Source organism: Pseudorca crassidens, chromosome 5 (genome assembly GCF_039906515.1).
Source record: "Pseudorca crassidens isolate mPseCra1 chromosome 5, mPseCra1.hap1, whole genome shotgun sequence".
In the NCBI taxonomy this organism is placed as follows: Eukaryota; Metazoa; Chordata; class Mammalia; order Artiodactyla; family Delphinidae; genus Pseudorca; species Pseudorca crassidens.
In genome coordinates this window covers 36,092,645-36,118,047 of record NC_090300.1, presented here as the reverse complement: position 1 = coordinate 36,118,047, position 25,403 = coordinate 36,092,645, and the positions used below count along the sequence as shown (strand labels likewise).

General features: G+C 52.9%; 1 protein-coding gene across 1 annotated transcript in view; it reads left to right on the top strand.

Annotated features, from left to right (window-relative positions):
• EPHB1 (EPH receptor B1) overlaps window positions 1-25,403 on the top strand; it is a 426,461-nt gene that overhangs the window by 112,291 nt on the left and 288,767 nt on the right. The window contains exon 2 of the mRNA XM_067737744.1: window positions 24,792-24,856. Within this exon, the coding sequence (XP_067593845.1) occupies window positions 24,792-24,856 (65 nt within the window). The remainder of the gene's footprint in view (window positions 1-24,791; window positions 24,857-25,403) is intronic.

Below are 25,403 nucleotides of genomic sequence, written 5' to 3'. Positions count from 1 at the left end.
GACCCCAGGCCAAACACCACCCCAGTACTTGTATATTTATGTATTTAGTGAATGCGTGTGTGCTTATATATTCTGTGCATTTTAATATATTCAATAAAATAAAAATTATTAAAAATCAGATAAAGATGAAATAAGCAATATTTTAAACTCTCTTACTATGATGAAAATGGCTTCTTAATCTCATTAGCTGGTACAGCAAGGCAAAATATACACTCAGGGAGAGATTCATCCTTCACAGTGGTAGATGTATATCCATATTTCAAATAGTCTTCCTGATTATTTGATGTTTTTGGCCAATTTCTTGTCAGATCTGATTAGACTGTCACGGCTTTTAGCTCTTCATGTGGCTGATAAAGAGCTATTAGTAGGGGTGGGGTGAGCGTCAGCTCCCTCAGGCTCGTGGGCTTACGACCGCGTGCAGTGTTGGAATGGTTCAACTTGTGCGTTCTTTGCCAGAATCTTTCAAAACCACTTCTTCCACCTTTGTAAGGATTGGTTTTGTCTAAACCAGATCATAGAAGCTGTAAGTGCTCTTTGCCAGTACATCACCCTGGAAATGAACAGAGTTAGGACACCTGGGCTCCCCTCCCTCGTGCTGCCTCCCATTCGGCTCCCAGGACACCTCGGAAGCTGCACCCGGCATGGGACCATGACCATGGCCCGAGCGAGAGCATCAGGGTCCATCTGTATGTTCCGTAGGACTAAAGCTTAACTTTTTCTTTCATCGTCTTTTGTGTATTAAAAAAAAAGAAATAGAAGTTCAGGCACCCCACTTGAGCTTTGGGCTGCTCTTTGCCAAGTTGGGGGAACGATATGCCTTGTGGGAGGTGCTTAAGGCAGGTGAGGCTCTGAGCAGCTGCCCGGGGCTCTAGTCTGGGCTCCTGCATCCCAGGTACACCTGCAGCTCATGGGTCTGGCTGTCGAGGTAGCTCCTATTGGTGCTGGAAGAGCTAGGACGGGTGTGTGGGGGAAGGGAGGGGTGGGGCTACTTGTACCCCCTCTCTGGCTTCTTCATCCGTCAGGCCAGGGGAGAAGCCGCAGCTCACCCCAGGGCCTGGCGTGTGTCCGCATGCATGTTAATACTGGCACGTTTAGCAGCATCCTTTGCGCTTAAAAATGAATTTGCCTGGGACTATGCTGCCCTTTCTGAGAATCCCCTTCTCAGAAGGTCCTGGGGGCTGGAGGTCGGAGTCCTCCCACCGCTGCCCCTGGGCACTCCCCTCCCACCCAGCCCGGGCTGCACGCACCTGTACCAGGTTTATTTCTAGGGAGGAGGCTGATGAGGCCTCTGCAAGGGGAGGGGCCCGGGCACCCTCCAGAGATGGGAATCAGATAATAGATTAACCAGGTAGAGCTGACAGAAAAGAGATTTGTGGGGTTGTTTAAAATTATCCGGTGTTCATGGGGGCTTCCCTGGTGGCGCAGTGGTTGAGAGCCCGCCTGCCGTTGCAGGGGACACGGGTTCGTGACCCGGTCCGGGAGGATCACACATGCCGCGGAGCGGCTGGGCCCGTGAGCCATGGCCGCTGAGCCTGCGCATCCGGAGCCTGTGCTCCGCAACGGGAGAGGCCACAGAAGTCAGAGGCCCGCGTACAGCAAAAAAAAAAAAAAAAAAAAAAATTATCCGATGTTCTAAAGCCGGTTATCATTCTGTTGCTGTACATCCCGGGTTCTGAAGAATCCCCAGGAGACTGATGGGCTCACACGTTACACCTGTGCTGAGCAGTTCTGCCTCGACCCCAGGGCGGCCAGATGTGCCTGTGAAGGGAAAGTCCGGAGGACTGTGGGCCCTAATTGGCTGCCGCCGGACCATTTTTGATTGAGTGCAGAGGCAGTGCGAGCAGCTGCTCCTGCTTGAGCGAGGAGCCAGGCCAGTTCTCGAGAGGAGCCGCCCCCTGGGCCATTTTCAGGAGGGCGTGTCCACCCGTAGTGGGATGGGCCGCCGCTGGAAGGAGCCTCTGCTACGTCCCAGCGTTCCCCCCCGCTCCCTCCACGCCCCGTGGAGAGGAAGAATCCCAGCGTGGGAAGAGAGACCGCTGGGCTCTGACCCATTAGGAGACCTACTGCCTGGCGCCTTCATCCTCTGACTATCACTGCCTTCTTCGGCGGGATTCTGCCCTCTGATTGTCGCAGTGCATGGTCTGTTTGGTTTTTCTCGGTTTACCTCCCACAGTTATTTCGTGCATGAATGGGTGCAATGAAACCCGTTTAATTTGCTGTTAATTCTCTGTTCAGAATATTCCCTTCTGTTTCAGGGACGCAGGCAGCTGCGGGGGTGGGGAGGGGGCGGGGAGGGCGGAGTCTTCAGAAAGTGGGTGAGCTCCGCGGGGAAGACATCCTCCTCTCAGAACCTGTGGGGAGGAGGGTCCGGGATTGTCGGGCCCTTACACTTGCGGAGCTAGGGGTTGGTCGGACTCTCTTTGCAGGGGGTGGGGGATAGGGGGGAGTTCAGGGTTGGAGAAATTCCTCCAGATGGAGGGGCTGGAGGGGCTTTGGCAGGGAGATTTGAGGGTGCAAACCGAAGCTCGTGTCTGTGGGTCCCCAGCGTGGGAGTGAGGAAATGAATTCTGTGGCTGATCGCCAGTTGTGAGGTAGTCAGGGAAGACATCGGATGTGATTTAGGGAACACAAACTTGAAAAATTGCCTCAAAGCGTCTAAATATAGTGTTTGTACAATTTTCTCGAGCTTAGCTGGTCTGAAGGAGATTTATTTTTGACAGAAAGTTGCTTGTTTTGGTTAACTGAGCCTCTCTTTCGCACCTCTGTGTTTTGACCCGGGCCTTTGGAGGGAGGGAGGGGCTTTGCACCTGGTGGCAGATGCTCGATCCCCAGTCACAGGGCTGCATTTTGAGAGACAGATGATGTCTACAGCAGCTGAATCTGCAAAAGCAATGTCGGGGTGAGGGGGCAGCAGCTGTGTCTCTTGGTCACCAGGCCGTCCCTCAGGCCACGTGGAGGTGGGTGGAGGCAGCTGGGTGGTGGATGGGTGGGGCCGGTCCATCAGAAGGGTCTGCCTCGCCCTCCAATAACTGCAGAAAAACCCCTCCCTCGGCAGCGTACCTTTTCAGATACTCTGGTAAGTTGCAGATGGAGAGGTTCAGATGTCGCCCGGGGTCAGCCTCCTCCTTGGAGCCATGCAAAGTGCTGGTGGAAGGGGCCCAGGAGCCTCTCTGGAAGGCAACACTTTTGATCTGTGAGTTTGCACCATCTGCGGGCTTCCCAGACTGACTGTGCCCATGGCAGGCACCGCCCTGCCTCACCTCCACACGGCCATCCAGTCGCCCTCTGTGGTGTCTAACATTCCTGTTGTCACCCTGGGGTTCCTGACTACCCAGCCACTGTGGACCTAGGTAGGAGGGTGAAGTTCTGCTTTGGAAAGCACACAAGCTTTATCCATCAGTTCAGCACATCTGTAGAGACCGCCTGCTGGGTAAAGATGCTAGGTGGGTGCAAAGGGAAGGGAGCAGGACAAAGGCAGAGTGTGGTGGGTGGCTTTACAGGACCAGTCAGTATGGCCTGGGGGCACTCTGCTGTGTACTGCTTGGGGCACTGCCCAGGCTAGGAGCAGGGAGAGAATTCCAGAGACCAGGGATGCTGGGAGGCAGGGATCTTGGGAGCAGGTGCCGCCCTGAGAATGGGGTGAAGGGATGAGCTGGGTTGGGCTGGGCTCAGGGGTAGTGAAGGGGCTACCCCAGGCACGAGGCTGCTTCCCACCGTCTCCACTTCCCGCTGCCCCTTCTTGAAATGAGCACCATTTGGGGAACTGGGGCAGGGATTCCTACCCAGGAGTGAGCTGCGAATGAACCAAATCAGGATCGATGTGCTGTTCAGGGGCACTGTAGTTCTACCAAAGTGGAACATTGTCGTTAAGTTCATCATAAAGGATATAAAATGAAGATAAACACAGTCTGTGCCCTTCATCTTGCCTTCTTTTTTAATTAGGAAGTTTTCCTCCTCACTAGAAAAGATGGAGTTGCTTGTGTTCATGTGGGAGGGGACCTTTGCCCACCAGGTTCTTATCAGAGATGCCTCCACCCCAGATGTGGATCCCCCTCACCTCCGGCGTCACGCCCAGCTCCTGACTGATGTGGAAGGATGGCTGAGGGTGGTGAGGATGGTCCAACCAGCTGACACCAGCCTGGCCTGCCATGGCCACACTCCCCCGTCCATTTACCGTCCCTCTTCTTCGCAGCCAGAGAGCTTGTCCAGTGGCAGCTACTGGGAACTGTCTTTTTCCCTGGAGCCCCACTTCTCAGCTCACCCCTTCACCCTCACTCTGAAGAGTCTTGCAGTAACGACACTGGCTTAACTAACTTCCCTAACTGATTTGACCGACTACTTATTTCCCCCTTGAAACACATGTTCTCTTTCCCCAGTTCCACAAATTACCCTTTGGGAAACACTGCTCCAAACCCTCCAACCTCTCATTTCTCTTCTCACACAAATCCTTTGCATAATCCAAGCTATGCCTATTGTCTGCCTCTTGCAGGAAGCCTTCCCTGACCACCCCAGGCTCTTCTCTCCTCCCCCGAGCCCTGGTAGTCTATACAATTTGGCTCCAAGGATTCTTTTGGACACTGCAGTGATGAGGGCATTCCTCAGGACAGTCTCAAGCCCCGGGGTCATGGCTTGCCAAGAACCCAGCTTCTGCTTCCAGCGGACCCTTGAACCCCTGCCGCACTTCCTCACTCCACTGCCCCAGTGCCCCTGAGCTCAGGACCTCCTGAGCCAACCAGAGAAGCCCACAGCCTTCAGGCCAGTGCCTCGGCCAGCTGACCACTCACTTCTTGTCTCACCCTCAGGCCCAGGGACCACCTGTCAGCCAGCTCAGGGCCTCAGGTGGTCCTGACTATCCAAGCCCAGAGCAGGCGGTATATTTACAACGAGCCTGGGGCTGAGGACAGAGGGCAGACAAGACAGACCATGCCCCTGGGATCATGGAAGGGACACGCCATTCCCAGCTGCATTAGCTTCCTAGGGTTGCTGTGAAAGAAAAAACAAACAAACATACAAAAGCCACCACCACAAATTGGGGGCTTAAAACAACAGACATTTATTCTCTCGCTGTTCTAGAGACCAGAAGTCTGGAACCAAGGTGTCAGCAGGGTGCTTCCTTCTTCAGGTTCTGAGGGAGAAGCCGTCACACCCCCAGCTTCTGGTGGTACTGATGCTTGGTGTTCCTTAGTTATAAGTGCAGAAATTCAGTGTCTGCGTCTGTCCTCATGCGGCCTTCCCCTCTGTGCATCTCTGTGTGTCAGATCTCTTTCTCTCTTTGCTCTTCTAAGAGCACCTGTCATCGGATATAAGGCCCATCCTAAATCCAGGCTGATCTCAGCTCAAGGTCCTCAAAGGTCCCATTCACAGGTCCGTGGGATAGGACCCAGGCTTATCTTTCGGGGGACACACAACTCAACTCACTATGCTGGCCCTTGCTTCTCCCCGCTGGAGGTGTGGTGGGTTCCAGCCCCCTCACCCAGAGCCCTAGCCATCACCCATTACAGCCATGCACGGTAACACGAGCCAGGTCTGGAGAGGGCTCGCCCCCGATCTCACCATCTCACTGGCTGTTGTCTGGGCTTCGTGGACCCACCGGTTTCCCCTTCATTGTGGGAGGAGTTTTGGAGACAGCCACGGGAACCTGCCATCAGCGCTGCTTAGAGCTGTCTCTCATGCTGGAGGCTCCGCGGAGTAACCCTGTTGACCCCAGCCCTCCTTTGCTTGTGAGGTCTGGCCAAACCTGGACTGAGCCTCAGCTACGTTTTCTGCCGGGTGGTGACAGGGGCCTTGGGGTGTCCGTTTCCCCCAGCTGCCCTCTAGGCTTAGGGAGGCGGACAGAGCCCTGCCATCTCCCCATCGTTCCTGGGCAGGTCTTGGCCTGTAACGAGTGAGCCTCTTGCTGTTGGCTTCCCTTCTGGAGCCCTCTTGGCCCGTCTGCTCACTTCTCTGCTTCTGCCACCTGGTTTGGCTGTGCCGCATTTTCTCCCATCTCCTTCATCATGCCTCTGATTGTGGTCCCAGCAGATCAGAGAGGACTCTTCCCTGAGCCCAGGGCCCTTCTGAGTGACCCTGTGATGACACGTTTCCATTATGTGCCAGGTCCACAGACTCCCCGCTGACAAACACCCTAATTATACATGTTCCTCTGCAAATTCGTTAGTGGTGAATGAGGCTTACGCTCCCCATGATTCTGCTGTTTCCCTTCAGATCCTCTAGGAAGGACTCAAATTCCCTTCCAAATCTGGGAGAAACAAGTTGCCCCAAGAGGACAGCATCACAGGCCAGAATTGGGCCAGTTGTCTTCTGTAGGTACACTTTGCTAAGATTACCTGTGAATATAAACCTTATTTAAGCTTGTTTTCTTTCACAAATATTCCCATGGTCCCCGCTGGTGTCTTTCTGGTGTTCTGCAGGTCACAAAGGCTTCTGTAGAAGTCTGTAGTTATAGTAATGGCTAGAAAGATATGTTATTATTGTATGCTAAAATAATGAGTTAGTTGATCAAAAATTACAAGAAAACATTTAAATATCGCTGAACAAATTTTGTTAGCACATTTGTCCATGCCAGAACCCTTCCCTGTCTGGACAAGGATGCTCAAACAGTAGCCTGCAGTGGCAATGGCAAAGTTGAATAGCTGCAACAGAGACCTTATAGCCCACGAATCCTAAAATAATTACTATCTGGACCGTTATAAAAAGTTGGCCAGCTGCCAGCATAGGTGATTGTAGCACACATCCTAGCAGCCCAGCTCCTGAGGGCCAGTGGTAAACTAAGACCACCGGGAGGGTGTACTCCTGGGCTGGGCTGGAGGACTTCCCCTAGAGCTATGGTTCTCCCCAGCCAAGACGGCGTATCACCTGTATAGATCTGGGGGAATGCAAGCTAAGACCCATTCAACTGATGGTCTTATGTCCAGTTTGTGTAATAAGATCTCAAGCTGGGACTCAGAGAGTTTGTGTAGGGCTAATGCTTATCTCATAATGGTCTTCTGAAATGTGATCATGTTTGTGAAGACATTTATAGATTCTAAGGGCTAGAAAAGGACTATTTATAAAAAGCATACGTTGGCACTCCCCAAAATGAAATCGTTATGTATAAATCTAACAAAATATGTACAAGAACTATAGAAGGAAAAACTATAAAACTGATGAATGAAGTCAAAGAAGAACTAAATAAATGGAGAGATGTTCCGTGTTCATGGATAGGAAGACTCAATATTGCCAAGGTGTCTGTTCTTCCCAACTTGATCATAGATTCAATGTAATCCCAATCAAAATCCCAGCAAGTACTTTGTGGATGTTGACAAACAGATTCTAATATTTATATGGAGAGGCAAAACACCCAGAATAGCCAACACAATGTTGAAGGAGAAGAACAAAATTGGAGGATTGACATTACCCAACTTCAAGACTTACTATAAAGCTACAGTAATCGAGACAGTGTGATATTGACAGAAAGAATAGAGACATAGATCAATGGAACATAACAGAGAGCCCAGGAATAGACCCATATAAAGATAGTCAACTGATCTTTGATAAAGGAACAAAGGTAATAAAATGGAGTACAGATAGTCTCTTCAAAACATGATGCTGGAAAAACCAGACATCCACATGCCAAAAAAAAAAAAATAGTCTAGACACAGACCTACACCCTTCATAAAAAGCATAATTTTTTAATCCAACTGTTTAGAAATAATAATAGCTAATATTGATGAGTTGTTATTATGGGCTAGGAATAGTAATAGACACTCTACAAATAGCATTTCATTTGATCTTCATATTTCCTTAAGAAGCAGGTATATTGCACCCATGTTACCTGTGAAAAATCTGGGGCTCAGCGAGTTTGTGTGGGTTGCCCAGGCCACACTGCTCTTATGTACACAGCCTAGTTAGAACCCATGTCTTGCGACTTCAACTCCAGTGCTCTCCTAGCTACAGCATGGCTGACAAGGTCGGGGTCCTCTGAAGGAGGCAGGTGTGTGTTTACCTCTGCTGGTAAGTAAAGCTGGGCATCGTTTTTCTAAAGGAAGGGTAGGCGGGCCCAAGGACCTTAGTGAAACATGAAGAAAACACAGCTCATTGTCCCTGACCATTCCCAAATTTAACACTGAGTTTTGACTGTTGTAGAAGTTCCATGTCATTTTGCTGAGATGTGAACTTGACCAGGGGACCTGCTGGGAGGGACACAGTTGCTTTGCTATTTATCATCATTATATTGTGTATGTCCATTAGAGTAACTCTTATGAAGTGGGGAAAAGGTGGCACCCTCCTTCCCAAGAAAGCCAGCCAGTAGTACTAATGAGAAGGTAAAGAGAATAGACATTTTACAAGAAAGATTATACCCTTGGTTGTATTATTCAATTTGAAAATTAATAGAAGTCTTGGAACCTGTCCACATTTCACCAGTTGGGAAAGCGAAGAATGGTCGTCATCCATGCCCACACCTACCTCACCTGCGCTCTCCCCTCCCGTGTGCCAGAATTTGGCCTCCTTCTGCAGGCATCCAACGTGTTGCTGCCCTTAAAGTCAGGGTCTCCCCCTCCAGAGTTAGGGACCAGTGTGTTCCAGATAAGCTGAGATGCTGTAGGCCATCTCCCCTGAGATGCTGTAGGCCAGAGCCGGTGGCCCCACTAGGGTCTCGTTCCCTCACTGATTTGGTCGCTGATCCATTCCCCCGTCCTCACAGCAGACACGAAGGGGCCCGTGTTCGGTGTCTGACCCTCCAGGCACATTTCCCACCCTTAGGAAGCCTGGAGTGTCTTCCTGTTGGCAAGCCCTCATCTCTCAGAATCTAAACACAGGATGTGGGGTCTTCTGTATACCCATCCAGAGGCCCCAGTGTGTCAGGGATGGAGGTGCTGATACCCCCCAGTGACTGCGTGAGGCGGGGACCACATCAAGCCCCTGGGACTCTGCAGCTCTGTGACCTCCGACCCTTCCCATCGGCTCTCTCAGGCCCAGGGCCCAGTGCTCCAGCCTCTATGCTCAGGGCTCCCAGGCCCCCACAGCATCCCATGTGGGCAGCACGCAGGGCAGGGGTTTCTTCTCTGTGCCCGTCACTTTGCACTACGTGGAGGGCTTTTGTGAGTTCTCAAGTGAATCCACTGACCCATTGTCTGGGCCCAGTTCTCCCTAGACTTCCACCAGCTCCGTGAGGACAAGGGCGGGGCTGGGAAAGGCCAGATGTATTCCCAGCCAGAGCTGAACACACTATTCATCCCAGAGATACCCTGTTAAGCAGCAACAACAGCACAAAGAGGGAGGAGGGGGGACAGGGCAGGGAGGAAGGGGAGCTGATGATGGATTCAGAGCTCTGAGGAGCTTCCTTTCTCCCAGGGAGACCCTGGCATGCTTGGTGGGATTCTTAAGGGGATCTACAGGGAGATGAGGAGAGAAGTAGAATGTTCCCACTGGGGCGGTGACAGCCCCCTTCTCTCTCCTGTGATGCTGGGAAACCGTCAGAGGAGGTAGGGCTGGAAGGACAGCTAATGGAGCCAGGAGTGTGGGACTGGAAGTGCTGCCGTGGAGAAAGGGGAGCAGTTGGTTCTGTGGGGACCCTTTCGGGGCACAGCAAGGGCCAAAGAAGGAAATCCCAGGAGCCAAGCCTCTGACAGTTTGTACTATCTGACAAGAAAACGGCCCACCTGGACAGGTAGTGAGTGCCTCGTCTTGGGTGGTATGCAAGCAGACATTGAATGGCCGATTGGTGAGGGTGCTGGATCAGCAGCTGAAGCTTGGGGAGGAGGAGTGCACCAAGTCTCTGCAGCTTTTTACCCCTTGAGAGGTTCTGAATTGAGAGCAGTGCCTGGATTTGGACCCAGTCCCTGACTGCGTTTGGATAGGCAGGAAGTGGCGTGGGCAGATGAGGTCTGGACTGGTCATCAGGTCCAAGCTGGAGGGCAGGGAACAGAGCTCCAGATCCCGGGCCACTGAACTTAATCTTTTCTCAGTTCAAAAGGAGAAGAAATGCAGGCCTGATTTTTCTAGAAGTCTGTTCTCTTGGCCAGAAAACCACAGTGGAGAGTCTTGAGGTTCCAGCCCCTCAAGAAAACTTTTGCCCCACCCCAGCGGGGAGAATGCAAGGCCAAGTCCACGAGCGACCCTTCCCATGAGCTTCTAGCCCCTAACAGGAGGAGGAGATTTCCAGGGGCCCCGACTGCCTGTTGTCAGAGACCGGGAGATGTGCTTCTGCTTCCTCTCACACAAGAGCCTCTGATAGAGAATCTGTTCCATCACACCCGACCCTCCACCCCACCACATCCCTCCAGCTCTCTGAGGCCCGGCCACAGTCCCTCTCAACCTCTCGGGAAGCCTGCCTGGCCGCACAGCCCTTGCTCTCCTCCTGCACCCGATGTAGGCCACCCCTCACTGGCACTCCAGCTCTGTAGGGCCTGAGTTCTGGGCTGCTCCTCTGGTGGTTCCCTGGCCGCAGTGGCTTGTAGGGTGTGTGAGTGACGTCAGTCTCCTCCGTGGATCCTCTCTGCCTCGCCTGTGGCCACAGATAGATAGGGAACCCACTGATGTGGCCGGCCCTGCTATGTGAATCAGGGCCCAGATTCAAAGGCTGCAGGCTGCGAGGCGGAGGCCCCATCACTCCTCCTCCAGGAGCCTCCCTGCTGGTTGAAGCCACCCATTCTATCCCATGCCTCACCTTGTTCCCTCAGGGCAGCCTCAGTCACTCTCTGCCTTTCGTCCTTCCCCCTGTTCTGTGGGGTGGATCTTGAACTGCTTGTGATGGCCTGTCTGTCCTGGCTCTGATCCTGCCCTCCTGTACCCCACGACCGCTGTCATCTGCATGGTGGTAGAGGGAGCGAACAGGCCCCCGGTAGCAGAGCCCATGAGAGGAACCTGCCAGGGGAATGGCTCCCTCCTGTCTGCGAGGTCACAGTTCTGGCCTCCTCTAGCTGAGCGGTTGTGGTGGCCAATGGCGTGATGCCCAAGGCCCCTCCAGTGCAGCTCTTGTAACTCCACGGATGCCTCCTACCCCAGGAATGGACCTTTGGCCATGTGCCTCTCCTTGTCAGGGCCAGCCTGTCATTCCTGCTCCTGAGAATGCTCCAACATCACCAAGACACCTGGAGAGTGCCCCGGGAAGACTTTATTTGTGTTTCCCAATCAGTAGCACTGACTGGCTCCTGGCATCCTGCGTTTCCTAAGACCCCAGACCACCTCGATGCCATTAGTGTCCTCCCCAAGCCTGGCAAACACCTGCAATGCATGCCTTTGTGCAGAAATGTGTCCAGAGATATTGAGGCCCCAAGCAAAGCTCCCTCGTTAGCCTTCGAGGGGTCCTGCTGGGTTTCCACAGCTGGGGACTGGCAGGCCTGGTGGCCGCAGAGTCCTGCTTCCCTCCCGCCCTGGCCGGGAGTACCTCACCTGCCCTCTGCCACAGAAAGGGAGGGCAGGGGGACGTCTGGTGCCTAAAAGCCCCCAGGGCCGGAACTGTCACACTCCCAGAGCTGTGAGGCTCTGGGGGCTGGATAAATGCCACATCACAACCCAGAAGACACCCATCCACACCAAGCCTTAGGACAGCACCCTCAGCTACAGAGGAGACATTTTATGCAATTGTTGCCACTTAACAAGCAGCTAAAGTGAGACGTGGAGAAGGGAGGCTGTCTCCACGTAAGCTTGTCAGAGGGAACAGACCAGGAGACGGCGGACCTGGGGAGTAGGCCTGGCTCTGCCATCAGCATGTGATGTGAGCCTGGACCCTCTCCGCCCAGTCTCCTTGGGTGGACAACGATGGGGTGGCTGGCTGATCACTCTGGGCCTTTCTGGATGGCGCCTGGCTCTCTGGAGGGGGTGGGGGGGGCGCTGGGCGTGAAGGCTGGATGCCAGGAGAATGGTGCCATGAGACAGCAGCAACCTCCGCAGGGCCGTGCCGAGGATTGCACACCGCTGGAAGGAGATGTCTGCATCTGGTGGGAGGTGCGCTGCGGAGCGGATCCAAGGGGTCGTTTCAGCTCTGGTGGCCCCTTGGGACTCAGCAGCCCCAGTCTGGTCCAGGATGTGTCCACGAGAAGGCCAGGGCCTGCCTGCTAGCCGCTGCTCCTTCCTGCTCTGGCTGGTTGCCCGCCCCTTTGCACATCCTCAAGCCCCTACCACAGCCCTCCCCCGGGGGCCCCCTGGCTCTGTGGCTGCTGCTGGTGCCTGCAGGGGCCCTAGGCGCAGAGACATCTGAGAGTCACTGTGCCACAGATCAATCCAGGATGAGGGCGCAGGAGGGCCTGGCGGCGGGGCGTGGGGGGGTGGGGGTGGGCAGGCGGCAGCGTGCTTCTTCTGATTAACGAGCCCGGGTGGCCATCCATCGCCGGCCTTCATTAGGGCTGCAGAGAGTCATTTTGCATGGGCGTGCGGCCTCTCCTCCCCGCTGTTCTCCAGGGTGATTGATGCCCCTTGGGTGCCGGCATCCCCCGGAAAGTGAGAGGCTCTCTCTCCTCGCGCCCATGAGGATCAGAGCGCCGCGCTTACTGTGCATGATTCTTACCTGTGTGCCACTGGCGCCAACTCACAGGTCTGTCAGAGTGGGCGGGGCAAAAGGATTTAATCTTCCTTAGAATTCACGGTGCTGGGAGACGGGAAAATGCCAGACTCCTCAATCTTAACTGGTCTTTGACTCTCCCCACAAAAATGCAAATAGGTGGAGCACGGAGCAGTGGGGTTCCAGCCAGGCCTGCGTCATCAGCATGCCGGGACGATGATTTAAAGGATGTCCCTGGACCAGAGCACTCCTATGCAGTTCTCTTTTCTCTCCTTGCTGCTAGATGGTGTTGGGGAAGAAGCTGGGTCAGGAGGAGGTGAGGGCTTTGGGCAAAAGTTCTGCTGCAGGGCTGGTTGAGGGCCCCCCGATGCCTGATGGCCTGGGCGTAGCCGGTGCTGCCGGAGGTCATGCCTGGGCTGGAGGGCAGCCTCGGAGGCCCGCCTTGCCTGTGCCCACCAACACGATCTGGCCGGTTTGGCTTCTGCCTTCAGGTGTTCGGTGCTGGAGAGGACCGGATATCCCCAGCCAGGAGTGGTGAGACTCACTTTTCTTCTTGGCTCTCTGGCTGTGTGGTACTTTCAGACGTAAGAGGGGTGCACTTGGATTTGAGAGGGTGTCTGGTCATCTTGAAGGATCAGGGAATACAGGTATCAGAATGGGAAAGGGAGCTGAGGTAGAAGGAACAGAAGGCAGACGAAGGAATCAGGCAGAAGAAAGACAGGCTGTTTGGCATTTAGGGCCTGAAATGAAGGCTTTCAGTCTCTCGTTTTCCTGGCTCCTGTGTTTAGTCTCACTTGCTCAGGGCTTCTCCTTTGTTGGAGAACAGCTATCAGCCCTTGCACCCCAGGTCCCCTCCTCCATCGGGGAGCCCTATGGAGGCGGGAAGCCGTGCAGGGGCGTGAGGGGGTGGGCGAAGAGTAGTTGAGCTGCTTGCTGGTCTCTTCCCAAAGTTCTCTGGGTGCAAGCAGAGACTCTTGCCTTCAGTTCTTGGTGATCTCCCAAGGTGGCACCTATGACAGTAGGTGGGCAAGGAAACCACTGCCTAGCACCATCATTCTCAAACCAGTGATTCTTCAACCATAGTTTTGAAGAAGGAATCCATGAAGCACCTGACTGAGGGGACCCATGCTCTCTGGAGCCAGGGCTGCTGGAGCCCACTGCCTCACGAACAAGACAGGCCGTGGGGCGTGTGTGATGTATAAATCCACTACTCTCTCCCACCCGCCCTCCACAGGCCATGATGGGTCCCTATCCCAATCCAGGGCCCTTACACGGACATTCATCTTTGGTTAATCCAGAATGTTTCTGCGTCCAGCCCAAGAGAGAAGCTGTGGTCCCCCAAGCCTGGCTGCTGGAGGCTGCAGACAACCAGCTGACCTCTGGCTGCAGAGCCCATGCCCCACCTTGGGATGGGGAGCTGTGTGCAGAACAGGGCAGTGTTGGGGGCACTGGGTCTGGAGTGTGGCCCGTTCACCAGAGCAGAACCGTGGCTGGAGCCCGCACACGCCAGCCTCGCCAGTTCTGCACGAACACCAGGGCGCTGGGGCCCTGGTCTTCAGAGGCAGCCTGCGGGAGCGGCATTGGGCGCCAGGTCCCCCGTGCCAGGGGTCCGTGGGGTGAAGCAGACTGCAGCAAGTGTCCGTGGGTGGCTGGGTGGGGGCCTGAGGAGGAATTAGAGTGTGGCTGGAGGGCCGAGGCTTTTCAATGAACCAAGGCTGCCACGGTGGGCCGGGGTGAGGGGGGACCAAAACCCACCCTTCAGCGTGGGCCTCAGGGTCCGAGATCCAGTAGCTGGACCATCTCATAGGGCACAGCTAGGGACCTTAGGCCTCTGAGAGAGTCTACTGCCCACACCAGGACCAGACACAGGGCATGACAGTGCCTACTGCTAGCGGACCAACTTCTGCTTGTCAAGCACTTGTGCAGTACGTGTCTGGTGACACTTACTTCCCTGGCTCCGCCGACTGCCTTGTGACGTGCGCATTACTACCCTCGTTTAATGAGGGTAGCTGAGCATGGGGTTTAGGGGTCTAGGTGACTTGCTCAAGGTCATACAGCTGAAGAGTGTGGGGCTGGGACTCACACCCAGGTCGGTCTGATCCGAGCTCAGTGCGGTCAGGACAGGCCAGGCTGGCGGGTGGCTGCTTCCCGTGTGCGACGCGGGGAGGGCACAGGAGACGAGGTGCTGCCAACCGGGGGCTACGGACCGAGGCCCTGCGTATCCCCAGGGACCTGGAGAAACAGATGTGACGCAGTCCAAAGAGGTGATGGGTGGAGATGAACGAGGGGACTGTTTGCAAAGGTTTGCACAGAGTTAAAGAAAGGCGACAGGATGGCAAAACACTTAGGGACTCGCAGCAGTGGGGAGCTTGTACCAGGCTAGGCCTGAAGGATGAGTGGAGGGGCCCTGTGAACAAGATCAGGCAGTAGGAGAGGACCAGCCCCCTCTGCAGCTCAGCAGGGGACAGCTGGGGATACTGCACCCCCCCGAAGCCTTTCCCTCCCACCCCACCCAGGCTCCATGGCCGGGGGCCCAGTCCATGTGTCTATGAAGGCCTGCCTCCAGGTAAGCAGTGGGGGGTGGATGAGCGGACCTGGAGCAGCTAATGAAGACCTCCCATCGCCTGCTAGAACGGGATCTTTGAAGGAGGCACCTGGCCTTCTTTGTGTCTGAGTCTCCTAAGCTCCCAGCGCAAGGCCGGGTATTTGCTGGAGGAAACCCGACAGCCGTATTTCCTGGCATCCTACCCTCCTGTTATGGGTTCACTTGTGTCCCCTCAGAAAAAAAGATCTCCTGAGGCCCTAACCCCCAGTGCCTTACCATATGACCTTACATGGAAATAGGGTCATTGTGGATATAATTAGTTAAGATGAGGTCATACATACTGAAGCAGGGTGGACCCCTAACCCCATAGGACGGATGTCTTATAAGATGGCCATGTGAAGACAGAGACACACGGGGGACACCCTGTAACCCTGAAGGCACAGATTGGACTGATGCATCTGCAAGGCAAGGAACGCCAAAGATCGCCATTAGGACCCCAGAAACTAGAAGAGGCAAGGAAGGATTCTCCCCTACAGGCTCCAGAGGGAGCATGGCCCTGCCGACACCCTGATTTTGGACTCAGCCTCCAGACCGGTGAGACAAAACATTTCTGTTTCCGAAGCCACCCAAATTGTGTACTTTTGCTATAGCAGCGCTAGGAAACTAATACACCTCCTGAAGCAATTTTTATATTTTATTAGTGAAAAGCATTTGCAGGGGATAGGTGTATGCACTGCTAAGTCACCAAAAGACCAAGCCAGACCTGGGGATTCAGGAGGCAGAGGGGTCCACCCAGGCTCCAGAGGTTCATTTCGGTTTCTTGCCATGTTTCTTAGAGATCACCCTAGGGACAGGGGGCCAGAAGTGACCCGCTGAGGCCAGAGAGGACAGGGACCCTCCCAAGGCAGGTACCAAGTCTGAGCTGGGCTGGGCAGAGAAAGAAGCCCTTCTGAGGCTTGTCCCCAGCCCCTTCCAGCTCCCTAGCTGAACAGACCGTGTCACGTCTCCATGCTGTGGTCTGCTCCCCGGGAGCCTCGCTCGCCCGAGCCCTGGGAGGGAGAGAAAGCAGGGCTGTGCGTCTGGGCCTTGCAGGCTTGCTCGTGGGCTCTGCCATGTGGGAACCGGAGCCCCTGCCCTCCTGGAAGCATATTTCTATGCTGTGATCCATCTAAGCTGTGGCTTCTTTCTATTTATGATAATGAACTGCACCTTGGAAAATAAAAGCAACAGAAGGAAAAGGGTGTGGTGGGGAGGACTGGGCTAATGTGTGTTCTTTAAAAGAGCAAATTTCACAGTTTGTATTTATAATTTAAGTGCCTGTTCCTACTCATTGAATCAGTCAGTCATTCAGCAGATGGGCTGGACTGGCTCATTCATTTACTCAGGCTTGTTGCTCTTCCTTGCTGGCCACTATTACACGTGAGTCGATGGAGACTTATGTAATAACAGCTTCTCCTGACCTAGCATTTTACACTTGGCATAGACAGTAAATAAATGTTATCCCAATCAGTGTTCTTAAGAAGATACAGAGCATCTTTCTGGGTCTGGTCTCCCTGGCTCGTGGATGCAGGGGAGACGCCCCTCTCCGTGAAAATCAGACTTTGATGCTCAGAGGTGACTTGATTTGCTTGTCAGTCCTGGAGCTGGGACTTGAACCCAGGTCTCCAGAGCTGATGGAGCATTTCTGCTGTATGAGACATCTGATCAAACTCTGTGGGCTATAAGTCACAGCTCTACCTTCTCACGGTACTTACAAAGTACTTGGGGAGGAAAGATGCAAACCAGATTTCAGGTAGAGAAGAGGAAGAAGCCATTCCAGGCAGGAGGACCTGCCTGAGCGCAAGTGCAGGGATGAGAGGTGATGGGTCTCCTTTGGGAAATTGAAGATCAATTTGGAAAAGACGGGCTTGGAACAGAAGGTTCATGGAGGCCAGAAGTTTGTGGCATATCTTGGAATAGTGGAGAGATTTTGAAAATCATAAGGGAGGGGAGTGAGGTGGGATGAAAGAGGTATTTTTAGAAGGTGGGTTAAATTTCTATTTCTGAACATGTGTCTTCTAAAACAGCACAGTAGTAGTAAGGATGTAAGTAATAGTAAAACCGACATCCCTGACCCATCAGCCCTTGTACTTTGCTTTCTGGTCTTTGTACTCATGGTGCCATTTTACTCTACTGAAGCACTGTTTCCAGAGTTGCATCTGTGGTGCAGACACAGCTCTGTGTTTAATTGCCGGCATCCTGATGCTGTGACATTATCCTCATAACACTCCAGGAGCATGAATATGAGCACGCCATCCTTCACTTCCTTCCCCTATGCTGCTTCTAGTGTTCTCATATTCTAAATAATGCTGTAATGAACATCTTCACGAAACAGAACATTTTGTTTTCTTTTCCTTTGGAATTATTTCCTTTGGACTAATTCTTGGGGGTGACATCACTGGGTGATCAGAGGACCTGAGATTCTCTAGGCCCTTGCTTAGTGTGGCCATATTGCCTTTGAACCATTTACACTGACAGCAAGAGCTGAACTGGGCAGCTGTGTGGAAAGTGGTGCAGCTGGGGGCTTCTGCTGAGACACCAGCTAGGAGGTGGTTGCTGTGGTCCCACTGTGCAGGGCTGATGCCCTAGACTCAGATACGGTGCCGAGACTGGAAAGGAATACACAGTGAAGAAGGTGCAAGAGTCACTGTGGCATGGTGAGTGATTTGATGATGGACTGAGGGAGAACAAGGAATCAAAGCTAAATGCCTCTGAGGTTTCACATATGGGCTCCAGGGAAGGGCAGTGGGAAAGCGTGGAGGGGGGCAAGTGTGAAGAAGCTTTGGATGGGTGGACACATGGGATGGGATGTGAAAGGCTTGCTTGGAATACTTTATCACTTCAGTCTTTCATAGCTGTGCAGGGCCTGGGGCCCAATTGTGCCAGAACATAAGCCCCTGAGGCTAGCTGGTGCCCTTCACAGTTCACACTCAACCAGAATCATCCCCAGACCCAGAGCCAGCAAGGCTTTCCCTCCTCTGGTCCAGGGAGGTGATTTGAGGCCTATTCAGAAGGATGGGGCTGAGATTACAGGGAGGCTGGCCTGAACTGGCAGTAGGAGGTCTGGGCAGGTGTGAAGTTGGGGCTTAGCAGCTATTGGTTCTGGGACCCTGTGTCAGGGGCTGAAGATTGCGGGGGCAGCAGACCACCTGAGGAGTCTGTGCCCAGTGAGCGGGGCGTGTGAAGACAGGACACAGCCCCAGGGAAGGTCTGGGGAAAGAGCCCCACGAGGCCTCTGCAGCAAGGCTGGGCTGGAGTCCTTGGCAGGCTGTGGTGATGGATGGAGCAGGGCCAGGAGTGGGGGCCACTGAGAAGCCTGGGGTGGTAGCTGGAGGATGTGAGCTCCAAGAAATGCTCAGGTTCTCTGTGATGAGTCCAGGTCTGGAGGGCAGCATGGGGATCCCATGGAAAGGCTGAGTACCACACCGTGGTCAGGGCTACTCAGAACATCGTGGGTACCGGCACGCTCTGGATTTGGGGTGGGGGAGACTACCAACTACATGTCCTATTCCTGCAAGTATGAGCTCAATCCCGGGACAGGAGTGTGCATGTGTGCGTGAGCGTGTGTGTGTGTGTGTGTGTGTGTACATGCGTGTAAAGCAGGCAGTCCCTGTGCTTCCGTCAGCCGGGGGCTGGGGAAGGAAGGAGGAAGCGCCAGCTGTGTGCCAGGCTCCATACACCTGTCATTTTATTCAGTCTTCACAACTGTCCCTGGGATCACTCTTCCTGCCATTCACCAAGGCTGTAATTGCAGGTTTGGCTGTGTGCTTACTGGATTAATTTCTGTTTTCCCACTTGCCTGCAAGCTCCCTGGGGTGTCTGTCTTTCTCTGCTTTGTCTCTGGTGCCCACACAGTGCCCACCTGGCCTGTGGGAGTGACTTGGACAACCTTTGTTGAATGGGTACCAGCACCCCTTTATGCCACTGCGTTTCAGCCCTCTTCCAATGATCCCGACTGCACTGTGAAGGCGAGGGAGAGGGTGGGCTGCAGGGGGCTGACACCCAACTTCTGGCATTTACCTGATAGGACCTGGACTCATGAAGCAACTCTGTGCTGTGGCTCCTGGGTTTCAGGAGCTCTGTGGGTCACGGAGGGCTGAACAGAGCAATGACAGAACAGCTGCGCTGGTCCTTCCCTGCTTGGAAGGTCCATGGATTTGCCTTATCAAATACACGTGAGGCACTGCTCAGAGAAGGCCTGGAAGCCCCCATTCCATCTGTGTATGTTGTTGTGTATTGTGACCACCATGGAAGGATGTTGTAAATATTTTCAGCTGAATGTCTGATTAATGTCTCTCCAAAAACAGTGACAGAACAGTAAGGAGAGGATTCATTTAGCTCTCTTTCACCGTGATGGACATCTAATTCACCCCAAATGTCAATACATCCCAACGTGCCAATCCACACAGAAACAGGAGCCGTCTGAGAGTCGGGCGGCAGCTGCCTCTTCCCCCTAGCAGGGGCTCAGACCTGCCCCCTCCACCTGGACCCTCGGGCGGCGGCCCCGTGTGGTTGGTTTCCATATTGAAACCCCTGTAGGGAAATCGTTCCCTGGGAAAATGGGGTCTCTCTGCCAGGCTGCTCGTGTGCCCCAGCCTTTCCGGTGTCTTGCCAGTCTGGCCGGCTCTTGCCAGAGACCCCCTTCTGTCTCCCCACGGGGCCTCCCCTCCCCTCTGGCTCAGTCTTCCTCACCCCCGCCCCTTAGGCTTGGGATGGCTCCCACTTCATTCCAGTTGACCTGTCTCTGCTCCCTCCTGGTTGCTCTGGCAGTCACTCTGCCATCTCTGCCCAGGCGCCAGGTGGACCTCTCCATTCTTGCCTCCCACCATGGCCCACCCTTATCCAGGAGACCACAGCATTGCTTTTGCCCATACACAGTGTGAGTCTCCCTTTTGGGACGGGTCCACTGACTCCCCACATGGAGAAGAATTGTGTCCATTCTCTTGAGTTTCTCAGTCTTCTTCTCATGGCCTCAGCCAGAATAGGATGTCTAGTGGAAATTTGTTTCTTATCTCTCCCTGAACTGGGCCATGAGTCCCTCCAGGGGATCCACTGCTCTGATTCACTGCTGTATCCTCCACGTGTTACTCCTTGGTCTTTACAAGGAAGGAGGTAGATGAGATATCCGTAGATATCCACGATCGTTGATTCTTCCGTATATCTTATACGTATTTTACAGGTAACGATAGTTAGATTCTTTTCATAGCTAAGAAACAGAAGCTTGGAGTGATTAAGTTATAACAATAAAAGCATTTGTTTTGCGGTGCTTTGTGTCATGCAGTCCATCCATGGTCCTGAGCACTAACTGGCCCTAGCCCCGTTCTGCAGGTGAGGATGGAGGTAGGAGGAGAGAGAGAGGGAGGGGGAGAGAGAGATGGCCACTAAGTGGTGGAAGTGGGACCCGGACCCTGTCTGTCTGCCCATACCAGCGCCCTCTCTGCCTTCTGTGTGCCCTCCCCAGCTTTCCTCCCGTGGGCAGTGAGCACGCGCTCCCAGAGAGCAGAGGCTGGCGGTGGGTGGGAGTCCCAGAGTCATGTCCCCTGAAGGCATCGGATCTGACAGCAGCACGTGCACCTCCAGCTGGTTTGGTCCCCATGCCACTGTTTGAGAGTAGAAGTGATGGTAAATATTTAATTGTGCTTCCATCATAACTTTCTGCCAGAACTCTCAATATGCTTTATAAATGCAAATGAGTACTCTCTTCTTCTCCAGGGAGATGTAAACCTCCTCAAATCACTTTAATTCAGCCCCCACCAGAGTGTAATGCCATAATCAGGAGTGCTCTGTGCCAGAAAAGAAACTGCCCTTAATCATATCAAGCGGATGGTTTACGGTCTTGTGGTCTTTTGTCTCCACGCGGGCAGGATGCAGAGAAATGGATTCCTCTTGCTGCAACTTCTGTCCAAGAGGGTGGATGGAAAACATTATTTAGAAACAGATTCAATTACAGCCCTTGAGCAGGTAACTATGAATATCATGAACTCTTAGATTGTATTCCTGGGGTTAACAGAACAAACCTGTCCTTGGAAGATTGAGGAGTGAAGGAGGATTCTTACTTTTGATTCTGGACTCTAGTTTCCTCCCCGCCCATGTCCTCTGCCTGTTTACTGCACTCCAACATGATCCTGAGTTTGGGGAGTGCCATGATATACATTATTATCGCATTATGCCTTATCCTGGGGGCTTTTGTGGCTTCTTGGCTTTACGAGCAAGGACTTCCATTCCAGGGCCACAGCAGAGCCACTGGACGCCCAGGTCTGCCTGGTGAGCAGCAAGCTGAGATTTGGGGCTGTCGGCATCAGGATGGGAGGCTGTGTGACCCAGCGGGAGGCACTGCACCTTTCTGTGCCCTAGTCCCCAACCCTGCCAAATGGGTTCAGTGACTCCTGCTTCAGGCCCACCTGGCGAAGACATTTTAATCATGGAGATGAATTTCTACAGGGCATCATGGAGTGCCTTCTGAGAAGTGTATTATGTAAATTTGGTGTGTCATTATGATCATTATTAGTGCTGTGAAGTGGAGAGAGGGAGGGCTGCTCCATGCAGGGATCTGCCTCCCCAGCTGTTGGAAGAATCAGAGGAGAGAACAAACTGGAGAAGTCTGCTACAGTGCTTCCCTTCCTTCAGATATGCACGGGGCATGGCTCTCAATCCAGTTCACTTTATTTGCTTTACTCCCCTCCGTTTGCAGTGTGAGACCCCCTTCCACTGGGGTGGCAGAAAAGCTGTCTAGGTTGCAGGCGGGCTGTGTAGCGTCAGGTTGTGCGGGAGGTGCCTCACTGACCTGTTAGCGCCCATCCACCCCGGCATGCATTGGGACACCTGGACTCCATCTGACCCTTGTGTATAGTCTAGGCAGGTCACCACTGGGTGGTTCTGGGCTCCCTTCTTTAGACCCGTTCTGGCTCAAAGGCTTCCTCTGCTCCGTCTGTGCCATGTCAGCCTGGTGGGGTCACTCCAGGCTGGGATGCTGGGTGTCCAAGGCCCTGTCACCTGGACAGACTTCCTCTATCCCTTTTCTGGGATTGAGCCCTTGGAGACGAGAGTGTAGGGGACCCTTTTGCTCAGCACAGCTCCTTGTTTATCACTCTATTTTCACCCCTTCCATCCTGCCCATAGGGTGGGTTTCTTCCCAAACCTTTGGTTTATGCCAGGAGTCCTTCTATTTTCCAAGGGGCCCAACCAAGACTCTGCCTTCTGCCTTCGTACCTCCCATCTCCTGCCTGAAGCACTGAGCAGTGAATGGATGTTCACAGCGGGAAGGATGTTCAGGAGGAAAGGAAACAGAAGAGGGAGAAACCAAAACAACCCGTCATGTCTATTTCCTGTGCCTGTGTTTGTTGAGCACCTGTGCAGCTAGGGCGTGCTGTGCCTGGTCCTTTGATACATGCCCTGGGAAATTCAAGTGCATAAGACACCTCCACTAGCCTAAACAGCCCCATTGTGTGATTTTAAAAGGTGCCCCTCTGGAACACTGGATACCCATGTGAAAAGAAAAAAAAAATGTATATTTGACTCAGAGCTCCCACCTTATGCAAAAATTAACTCAAAATAGATCATAGACCTAAGTAGGAGAAAAGTCTTTGTAGTCTTGGGTTAGGCAAAGATTTCTTAGATATGACACCAAACCATAAAAGAGAAAATTGAAAAATTAGACTTCTCCAAAATTTAAAACTTCTGCTTTTTGAAAGACACTGTTAAAGGGACGAAAAGATAAGCCATAGAGTGGGAGAAAATATTTGCAGAGCGTACATCTGATAAAGGACTTGTATCCAGAAGATATAAAGAAGTTACCAGGCATTCCCTGGTGGTCCAGTGGTTAAGAATCTGCCTTCCAATGCAAGTGACGTGGGTTCGATCCCTGGCTGGGGAACTAAGATCCCACATGCTGTGGGGCAACTAAGACCACACACCACAACAAAGAGCCCACCTGCTGCAGTGAAAGATCCTGCATGCTGCAACGAAGATCCCGTGTGCCACAACTAAGACCCGACGTAGCCAAATAAATTAAAAAAAAAAAAAAAGTTACCAAACTCAACAATAAGGAAACAAGCAACCCAATTTAAAAATGGAAAGATTAAACAGATGCTTCACTAAGAAAGATATACAGATGACAAAAAATCATGTGAAAAGCTGCTTAACATCATTCTTTATTAAGGAAATGAAAATTAAAACCACAATGAGATACCACTGCACATCTGTTAAAATGGCCAAAATTAAAAATGACTGACACTGCCAAGTGTTGGTGAGGATGTGGAGGAACTGGGACTCTCATGTAATAGCCCTAAACTGGAAATGACAGGTGAACAGTAGACAAAATGCACTCTCTCCATACAATGGAATATTACTCGGTGATAAAAAAGAATGAACTATTGTTACACACAAACATGATGAATCTTAAAAACAACTGTGCTGAGTGAAAGAAGCCAGGTTAAGAAAACAGTATATACTATATGATTCCATTGATGTAAAATTCTAGAAAATGCGCCAGTTAACCTATAGTGACAGAAAGTGGATCAGTCATTGCCTGGGGACAGTGACAGGGTGGGGCAGGGGTAGGAGGGAAGGAGGGATTACAGAGGGACAGGAAACTTCTGGGAATTACAGATACGTTTATTATCTTGATTGTGGTGATGGTTATAAATATATGTCAAAACTTACAAATTGTATGCTTTAGTTATGTGCAGTTTATTGCATGTGATTTCTACCTCGATAAAGCTGTTAAAAAAACAAAACAAAGGGGCTTTTGGATTTGCTGATCAGAGCTCTTATCAGCCTTTGGGGAGGAGTTTCCCTTGAGAGGTGGGGCTGACAGAAGTCAATAATAGATTGAAAAGGAAAGAGAGGAAAAAGAAAAAGCTGCCCCGTTTTCGGGACACTTTACTACTAACTGCCAGAAAACAGGTCTAATAAACACCAGCTCTGTGATCACTACATGGTGCCTGGTGATCTCAGCGTGTGTACTGCAGCCACCCTGGTGGCCCCTGGGAGCTCACAGCCAAGTCAGGGTGTCTGTCTTTCCCTTACTGGCCAGAGGGACTGGTGACCAGGAAGCAGGCCCTTGGGATCTGAGGTGTGCATTTATGTTTGGGGTAAGGGCTTTGCCAAAGCTGTGTGAGCCCGCAGCAGAGTCTTGGGAAAGGCGCTGGCCATGTATCTGGGCCCAGGGGCAAAGGGACCTGCAGGAGGGCTGAGTGTTGGGGCCAGAGGGGTTGAAGGGAAATCGGCCAAGAGTGTCAACACGGAGGCCTGAGGGGAGGCGGAGAAGAAGGGTGGGGAGAAAGGAAGGCAGGCAGATGAGGTTGGAGGGTGGGGAAGGAGCACCGAGGAAGAGGGAAGAAGGAGGTGGCCGGGGAAGGCTTGAGGAAGGGATTAGGTTTGGCTACTGGGTCAACATGGCCTGGGAAGACCCTGGAGGTAGAGTGCTATGGGAAGAAGCTGCGTCTCAGGGTTAAAGTGATGAGTAGGCAGATGACTTCACCCCACCCAGGTGGCTTGGTGTCATTCAGGTAGAGACTTAGCATCAGGACACCTGAGGTCTGCGCCTAGCTCTGCCACGAGTTGCGTCCTCCTAGCAGACCTCTTCCTTCTCCGAGCCATGGGCTTGGCAAAGGAGCCCCGGGCTCCTATCACTGATATTTACAGTCATAAGTAACTTCAAGAACATAAGGGCCACTGTCCAGTCACCCTTCTGATTCACCATTTTTTTCTTTTTTTGATCTGCAGAAACTTTAATGGACACCAGGACGGCTACTGCAGAGCTGGGCTGGACCGCCAATCCCGCATCAGGGGTGAGTTTCAGACCATCCATCCTTCAATCCTGATGAGTAGTCGTGGGAGCAGAGCCTGACTTGCCCGTTTGGGACGTGGAGTATAGGCGTGAATGGCTGTGTCCATGGTCCATCCACAGAGAGGCAGGAGCAGGGCCTTCAGACCTGAGCTGCTCCCTGGTGTGGAGTTGCAGACCATCAGGTGACCAGGGCCTGTGTGGGACTGGGGCCAGTGGCTGCCAATAGCTGGGCTCTCAAGCCAGTGGTGATGGGGCAGACATCCGTGCCACCCATGGGGCTGCAGAAAGGCAAGGGCATGAGGGGGAGCTGGAGTTCAGAAGGGCCGAGGTTCTCTTTCACCTGACATTTCCTTAGAGAGATGTTCTGTATTCATTTGTTCAGTGCTCATGCAGCTGGCCAGACCCTGTAGCTACAAAGATGAAAAAGCCTTGAGGAGCTCATGGCCTCCTGTGGGATCCACCATGTTCATGAATGAGCTGAAATGCATGTCTCCTTTGTGGCAGTGGAGAGGTCGACAGGCAGCTGTGGGCACAGCGCTGGGAGTGAG